Below are 8,533 nucleotides of genomic sequence, written 5' to 3' on the forward strand. Positions count from 1 at the left end.
TCCATTTCATAGGCACGCCTTACCCCAAACGGCTAACTAGCTACCACGGAAAAGGTCTGTGTCCCACCGTTCTCTGTCAGGTCACATCTCCCACTCTTCCTTTGTGGGGAGAGTCTCACCAACTCCAGTGAGACAAGACACCGAAGACAGCTAAGGTTTTGACCCCTTCCTACAAAATTCTAGTTGAACATCTGCAGTATGCTGTCATTACTATTTTATTACAAATAGTACCCAAGTACAGGCTAAGTGTTGAACAACTAATGAAGACTAATTGCTGCAAAGAAAACATTTGACCTTGGTCTGAGGATGTTGATGCTAGGCTTGCTAAATATTTACACAACTAACCATCAAGAATGGGCCTGTAAAACTGGCTATATTTACACGTTTACAAATGAAGAGCCAAATCCTCTTTCCACTAACATCAATGGGAGTTTTGCCATTGGCTTCAGTGTAATCGGGGATTTGGTCCTATATAATAGTTTGTCAGCTGTTAAATATTTCAGAAAAAAAAAAAAAGTGTTTCTTCTACCCCTCTTTTTCTTTTAGAACATAGCTAAGGGGAAGACAAAATTTAAACAACTCCAGTGGTTTGACTTTATGTTAAAAGTCTAATGTAAACCTACAAAGCAGGAACATTGAGTTAAGGCTTGAAGCTGATTACTTTCTAGTTTTAAGTGGAAGAATAAGAAAAGTACAAGGCAAACAATTCCTTTGGAGAGAGAAAGTGTATTTCGATTACCTCTTCCTTTTATTGTAAAATCATTCCTCACCACACTATGAGTGGACTCTAAGCATCATTGTTAGCGAGTAAGTCACAAGAACCAAAGCTGAAGTATGGATAAAGCAGCAAGATCATAACACATCGAAGTATCATATACACTGAAGAAATAGCTCAGTGTCTTTAGTGTTTTTTTTTTTCTCCTATAAAAATTTGACCTGTGTAGGACTTCATTCACATGGACACTAACAATGAGGAAGTATTTGCTTTGGCGGTAGTGGATCACACATCTGTTTAACTCGCTTAGTAATTTTTTTAACATAAGGTTTCTCTGTGTTGTACAGATGTGCATCAGGTAGCATTCGACTTTTTTTTCCCCACTAGTGAGGTGTTCTGTGGTCGATCTCTGCTGGGGTGCTTGTTTCATTGACTTCTGCCACGCAAATCCATTGCTTAGAAGAGCGAGCTTCGTTTTTGGACTGGTTTGGTGGGTCTTTTTACTCGTTATCAGTCAGCATAAATAATAAATCCAGAAAATGTGCTGTATTTGTTGTTGTTTCCTCCGTGTGCTTTTCCTCCATCTAATTTAATGTAAACTTCATCTCCTGGCTCCAAGTGAAGAACCACGCTGTTACTGGCATAGTCATAATTCTGATCAGCATCCTGAGCAATCGCACTAGCTCGAACCTACATAAAATACATAAGGAGTGGTTAAGAAAACTCTGATATTTTTTCCTGCATGGTGAAAGTAAAGCATAGCCTCACCATTTTATTCAGCATGCACACATTGCCTCTTTAAATGTCTAATAACATATATTGCAGTTTTTTCTTATGGGCACTGCTTATTTTCTCCTACAATACAGTATTTGAAACTACAGCAGTAACCTGCTTATATCTCAGTCCTCTGATCAATACAAAACTGCTCTGCCGTAAATATTTTGTGCCTTTTTAAATACACGTGTAGTAAGAGCTAGAGTTGGGAGCACCGAATCTGGTCGCATGCCCGTTTTACACTGGCGTGACTTTTATTTCAGCGGAACAATTGATTGACATTGGTGAGGGTCCACAGTGAGGCCCTACTGATACCAGGCTGCAGTGTTTCCAGAGGCGATTTATTGTCATACTGCTAATAGTATCATGCTGTAAAGAGAATTTAAAAAAATACCCACCCACCCACGCACATGCTCGCTCCAATGAACACAGGCAGGTAAGGTAATCTAGTCAGGGTTTGGAAAAGCTGTTAATGCCACATTTCATTAAACAAACATTTAATTTCTGTGTAGTGTAAAAGATGCATATTTGAAAAATCAGGGGTGAGTCGCTGTTTACTTTGAGAGCTCTTGGAATTTACAAGCAATGGAGGACTTCTAATTTCATTTGCAACTTTCACTTAAACATACACTTTTTTTTTTTTCATTGCTCCCTTGCTATTTCACAACTGATTAAATTTGACATTAGTAGCAAACTGGAAGTAGATGTATGTTGGTTTCCAGCAATGAATAGTCTGTGGCACTGTAAGTCTTCAAATCATTTATATATAATTTGACCCTGTTTGTTAAAATATTTAAACTTAGTTGTATGAGATTTATATCGCATCATCTGCTTGTTGCTCGTCTTTGTTCTGGCGTAGTTACAGAGCAGTAAGTGATTTAGTGGCACTGCAAACCTGAACTAAGTAATAATGCATGACTTAGCGTACTATGTGTGGGATTTTGTCTGTTCTGAATTGAAAAAATAGGCTATAAGTCACACATTTCCATGGATTCCTTTCAAAGTTTAAATGATAAATTTCCAAATTAAACTTTCATGTGATATGGTCTCACATTAATATTGAAATGTTAAAAGGTGACGGGGGGGGATGTCTTTACCATGGAGGATCTTATGGTATTACGCAGCTTAAACATCACTGTAGGTGGAAATTATTTATACATTTCTTTATACATCCTGTATGAGTGAGAAAGGCTTAAAAATCTTGCAGTGGTTTGACAGGCTGCAAATTTAAACTGATGCATCGCATGATAATAAACCGCATCTATTTCAGGACTTCTTGATCCTGAATCGCCTGGTATTGTTTACAGGGGGCATCTATTTTGCTAGTGTTTTAGCAATAACAATTCTAAGCACAAGGTATTTCGTCTGGATTAATGACTAGCAGGGGGGAGTTGAAGGCTGTGGGCCATTAACCCTAGAAATGCCCTCCAAAGAAGATAACGTGGGCTGAGACTGTATTGCTAATAGAGATGGAAAGGGCAAATGGAAGGGAGTAAAAAGGCTACAGCTGAAGGAGAAAAACTTTCACAGAAAGTGACTATTATCTTGCGTGTTGGCAAAATGGTTTAAATTACTTTCCAAATTTCCATGCAGACCATAATTAAATGCTGCTTCGTGGATTTCTCTACAATTTTGTACTGCTGTGGATAGTAAAAGCAAATTCAAATTGTGTTTGTGACTGGCGTGAGGAGGTCAGCATATGGACACTGAATACGCCAATAATGGACATTTCATTTTAAGACCTGAGATCGCATGTAGTGGCTGAAGGGGGAAAAAAAGGGGGGACCCTGGATTCGAAAGCCTGGAAAGTAAAGTGCAGGTATTACTGCCCTGCGAATGGTGACAAACGTCCTGTAAACCCCAGCGTGCTATTTTTAAGTTTTTTACCTCGTTTGGTGAGGCACCATAATTATTTTTTTTTTTCCTTTTAGAGCCCGGCGGAACGGTCTCGGGTGAATTCTCAGCGTAGCGCCGCAGGAGTGCACGCGCGTCTGGGGAGCAGCGCGGTAAGGCAGGCTGCGTCCCGCGGGCTGCTCCCGCGTCCTTCGCAGGGCTACGCTGGGACACCCGGGCTGCGGGCACAAACCAGCGGAGCTGCGCGAGCGCAGCACTTCCCCGGGCGTTACAGCTATTAAAGAAGGCGATGTGTTAGCACCGGGGACCCTGAGATTCCTCAGAGGCACTGCGTAGGAATGCTGTTTTCTCCTCTAAGTCTCACGCTTTCCAACGGCTTCTTCTTTGCTGGAAAACACTGAGTTTACAATGTCATCTCTGTCAGACGCCATTTAGCGATTTACTTTCGAAACTTCCGAGCTTTCCTACACATCACACGGGGCTGACTGCGGCCACGCCACATCAGCGCTCAGCGTTTCAGGTATAAATCGTAACCAAAAGGAAGCGCTGCTGCACCAAAGCTGTCGATTTCACATAATTTGTGTGCGGATATTTACCTAAATATTTAGCTTAGCATAAACATATACATGCGTATACCTAGACATGCTCCCCTTTTTTAATTTTTTTTCCTTTGAATCGGTTTAATTTGTCTGATGTGTTTATATACTGGAAGTGGTTATATTTGGTGACGCTTAGACTCCAGGCTCCGTTTAATATGTGCAATTAGTTGCTTTTTTTTTAAAAGTAGCAGGTCTGGGAAAAGTAAACACTTTAAAACGCGTTATAAATAGGGACCAAAAATGAATTCATGTCTTAATTGCCGGTAAAACGGTATCCCCGCGGTGGACGGGACTGCCTTTACATGGAAGTGAATACACCACACGGCGCTTTGTTTTACGGCTCCCGGTTTGTCTGCTGCGCTCGTATTTACGGCAGACATCTCCTAATTTAATTAGCGGCTGCTGCTGCCCCCGTCACTCCGTTCCCCGCTCCCTGTGAGGAGCCACCACCCGCTGGAGCCGTCCCGGAGCCATTTGCTCCCCCCCGGCACAAGGGCGCGGGGCGAGGCGCCGGGCCGGGAGGGGAGCGGGCAGGCGTGACGGGGCTTAACGCCGGTAACCCCCCGGGACGGGGCTTAACGCCGGTAACCCCCCGGGACGGGGCTTAAGGCCGGCCGGGCTGCGGGCACAGCGCCGCGCCGCCCCTCGGCGTCCCTCAGGCAGCCGAGGCGGAGCAGGGGCGGCGCCCCCAGGGCGGGGGCTGCTGCCGGCCGCGGGGCGCTGGGAGCGGGGGGCTCCGCTCGGCTCCCCCGGCCCTGCCCTGCCCTGCCCGGCGCTGCCCGGGTACCGCTGCCCCCGCCCCGCGCCGCCTCCAGCGGCCGCCGGCTCCCGCTCCCCGCCCGCTTCTGCCGGGCGGCCCCGCCCGCTCCCCTCACGGGTCCTTGTTCCCTCACGGCTCTCCCCTCACGGCTCCCTGTCCCCCTCACGCCTCCCCTTCCCCTCAGGGTTCCTTCTTCCCTCAAACGCCTCCGGCTCCCCCCTCACCGGCTCTCTGTGCCCTCACGGCTCCTTGCGGCTCCCTGCCCCTTCACGGCTCTCTGTCGGCTCTCGGCGCCCTGTTCCCCTCACGGCTGCCTGTCCCCTCACGGCTCTCTTTTTCCCTCAAGCCCCCCTGCTCCCCGAGTGGCTCCCTGTCCCTTCACGTCTCTCTGTCCCCTCACGTATCCCCTTCCTCCCCCGGCGCCCTGTCCCAAGCATCCCCTTCCCCTCACGGCTCCCTGTCCCCTCACGTATCCCCTTCCCCTCACGACTCCCTTCTTCCCTCAAGCGCCACCAGCTCCCACCGGTGGCCTCCCCCCGGCTCCCTCTCCCCTCACAGCTCCCTGTCACCCCCCTCCATCTCTCTGTCCCCTCACGGCTCCCTGTCCCCTCAAGTATCCCCGTCCCCTCACGGCTCCCCGTGCCCCCCCGTCCCCCCGGGGCGCGGCGCCCACCTGGTTGTTCTTGCAGAGGTCTGCCCACATGCTGGTGCCGTCGCCGCCCCGCATGAGCACATGGTAGGTGAAGAAGTAGATGCCGGGGATGGAGCAGGTGAACTTGCCGGTGGTGGGGTCGTAGTGGTTGCCCAGGTTGGTGACCACGTCGTCGAACTTGAGCACCTCGTAGCCCTCGTGCTGCCGCTTCAGCCCGGCGTAGAAGGCGATCTTGGGCACGGTGCTGTAGGTGGCGGCGCTGATGGCCCCCGCCGCGTTCAGCCCCGGCGCCCCGGGGGGGCCCGGCAGCCCCTGCCGGCCCGGCTCGCCCTTCTCGCCCGGCGGCCCCACCGGCCCGGGCGGCCCCGGCTCCCCCGGGGGGCCGCGGGGCCCGGCTTTGCCCGGCCGGCCGGCCTCCCCCTTGGGGCCCTGGATGAAGGTGGGCAGGGACTGCATGAGGCCGCGGTCGGGCGTGGCCGCCGTGCTGGGCGCCTTGGTGCCGCCGTAGGGGTCGCAGACCATGCGGCAGGTGCCCAGCATCTCGTAGTGCGCCGAGGTGCCGGCCGAGCTCACCAGCACGGGGATGAGGACGACCAGCAGCAGCACCATCACCACCCCCAGCGCGCCGGCCGCGATCAGCCGCCGCCTGCTGCCCACCAGCCGGCTCAGCGCAGGGCGATCCTCTTGCCTGCTTTTGGACAAAATCTTGCTGGTTGTGCGGGGACCTCCTCAGAGCCGAAAAGACGCCGAGCCCGAGCGAGCCCGGCTCCCCCGGGGGGCTTCGCCGCCCTCCCGCTGCCGGCGGAGGCGCCTGCGGGGCACCCGCGGGTCCCGGGGCGCGGTGCGGCCGCTGCGGGAGGAGGGGGGGCGGGAGGGACGGACGGAGGGACGGAGGACGGACGGAGGAAGGGCAGAGGGAAGGAAGGAGAGCTGCCGCCTCCCCGGCCGCCCGCACTTTTATGCTCCCGCTGGCGATCGACTTTTTTTTTTTTTTTTTTTGTTCTCTCTCTCTCTCCTCTCTCTGCGCGCTGTGCCAGTCCGAGTCAACTTTCCCTGGGACTTGCCTGTCGCGGTCGCCCCGCTCTCTCCTCTCTCTCCCTTTCCCCGCAGAGGTGAAGGGGCTCAGCCCCGCCGCCGCCGCCGCCGCCGAGAGCCCGCACCGCCGAGCGCTGCCGGAGCCGGAGCCGGAGGAGAGCGGGATCCTGCCCGGGTGCCACCTGCCAGGAGAGGAGGAGGCTGACGAGCGCGCTGGAGCAATTTATAGGCACCCAAAAGCGCAGGGGAAAGGGGAGCTGCTTTGGCATCTCATTCCAGCATCTGCTCTGCTCTTCCCACTCACAGAGAGTTTGGCATTACTCTGGCAGTGTGGGAAATATATATTTTTTTTTCCTCCCCCCCCCGCTTCTCTCTCCCCTCCCCAGTCCCCCCCCTCCCCCCCGCAAACGGATGAACAGTGAAATCGTGAGGCTCACTCACTAGCTGCATCGTGTGATGACAGCTCTTTCTGGAGCAGACCGAAAGGAAGAGATCTGCTTAGCAGCCTCTGGGCACCCTTCAGGTCACCGATCGAGAATTAAAAGGTCAATCCACCTCCTGCTTAACGCATCCCTGAGGCCACCCTGCCATGTTAGTACTTTCTGGGAAATATCACTTCAAATGTAGGGATGCTTTACTGTTACCGATTGTCCAAGTGGAAGTTATTTGAAAATATGCCTCCCACCATGCACGGTAATAGACATTAGCTTCTCTCACAATTTCGGATCTCCCTCTTCCCCCCTCCCCAATTACAATCATAAATGCAGAGAAGGAAACATTTCTGTTCATAAGTTGAAAGTGACATGCTCATAACTGGCTGTAGTGTTTCCCAGTGTTAAAACCAGACGCTGCTTTGCTGACTAAGTGACACAAGGAAAAGAGTTCCCTTTCGTTCGGAAGCTGAAGGAAAGTGTGGGGCATATGCAGATCAACAGATGCCTGGACCTGAGAAAAAACATCTCTCCGGCTTAACTTGACGGCAGCAAAGTGTTTTGTTGAGTCTTTTTTTTTTTTTTTTCCTTTGGTGAAAGGTTTCTCCTCCCCCAAGAGCTGGTGGGCACCTCTGTGACAGGGTAGGAAGGTGAATGTGCAATATTAGTGGCATTTCTCCGGAGAAAATATTAAGCAACTTGTCCTGCTCACAAATACACAAGGTACACAAAGAGCTGTTTAAATAAACAAACAGAATTGATTCCTAAATCATACTTCTGTATTCAGGAGCAATGGACGTCAATCAAACGTGGGTGACATTTGCCTGTCAATACAGGGATGATGGCTGGAAAGAGTGTGACTTATTACAGCAAGGCAGGAATCCGAAATGAGCAATGGCAGCAAATAGGACAACAACCAAATAATAGCATCTCCAGTGATGATCAGAGGGCTGTGATCTTGTCTTGGATTTTATTAGCACGAATCCCCTCTCCCCTTACCCGTTCTCTTTTCTTTCTTTTCTATTCCACAACACAATAAGGTCAAACAAGCAGGCAGTGGGAAACAAAGATTCATTGATTCTTCCTTTTAAGCAGAAATGTCAGCAGCTCTTTCCTGAGAGACTCAAAGGCAGTGAGTGTGTCCGCACCGTGCAGAGATGGGCCAGCCCAGCTCCTTATCTCCCCACAAAACTCCTGATAAAGCTTCCATTTCCCGCACTCGTAAATATCTCCCCCCACCCACCCTTTTTCTTTCTTTATTTTTTTTTTCTTTAATGTTCTGTCTTTAAAAAATTCTTTATCTGGTACTGACACAAGCTCGCCAGTTCCCTTAGCAGAGGGCTGCCGCTCAAGACCCTGGAAGGCAGCTGAGCACATTTGGAGGATTATATTTATATCTCATCGCTCCCTTCACCCCATAGGAGAGGGCTTTCAACACCGCTCTTTCGTCCTTGCAGGAAGGAAAGAAAAGCTGTGCCAAGAGAGACAGGTCAGTCTCAGGCTGGAGCTGGGCCCTTGGGGTGCTGTGTTTAGTCATCTCTAACCCGGGAGGTTTTCGTGACATCAGGACGTGCGTAAACCTCCGCTGCGACTGCCGTGTGACATACCGGGGAGGCAGCAGTTCTTCTCCTACCCTCAAAGAGACACAAACCGATCGCGCTCTGTCAAGCCGTGGTGACTCTGGGTGGCACCTGAGCGCTGGCTTGCCGAGCG

The 8,533-nt window shown here is 50.9% G+C and overlaps 1 protein-coding gene across 1 annotated transcript; it reads right to left on the reverse strand.

Annotated features, from left to right (window-relative positions):
• Positions 1–1,096: 1,096 nt before the first annotated feature.
• Positions 1,097–6,098, reverse strand: C1QL3 (complement C1q like 3). The gene is made up of 2 exons (XM_083822900.1): positions 5,376–6,098; positions 1,097–1,405 (listed from the first exon to the last, which is right to left on the reverse strand). The coding sequence occupies exons 1-2, from the start codon at positions 5,961–5,963 to the stop codon at positions 1,226–1,228; spliced, it is 768 nt and encodes a 255-aa protein (XP_083679026.1). The 5' UTR covers positions 5,964–6,098; the 3' UTR covers positions 1,097–1,225.
• Between the last annotated feature and the right edge of the window lie 2,435 nt (positions 6,099–8,533).

The sequence above is a fragment of the Anser anser genome (genome assembly GCF_964211835.1).
Source record: "Anser anser genome assembly, chromosome: 2".
NCBI lineage: Eukaryota > Metazoa > Chordata > Aves > Anseriformes > Anatidae > Anser > Anser anser.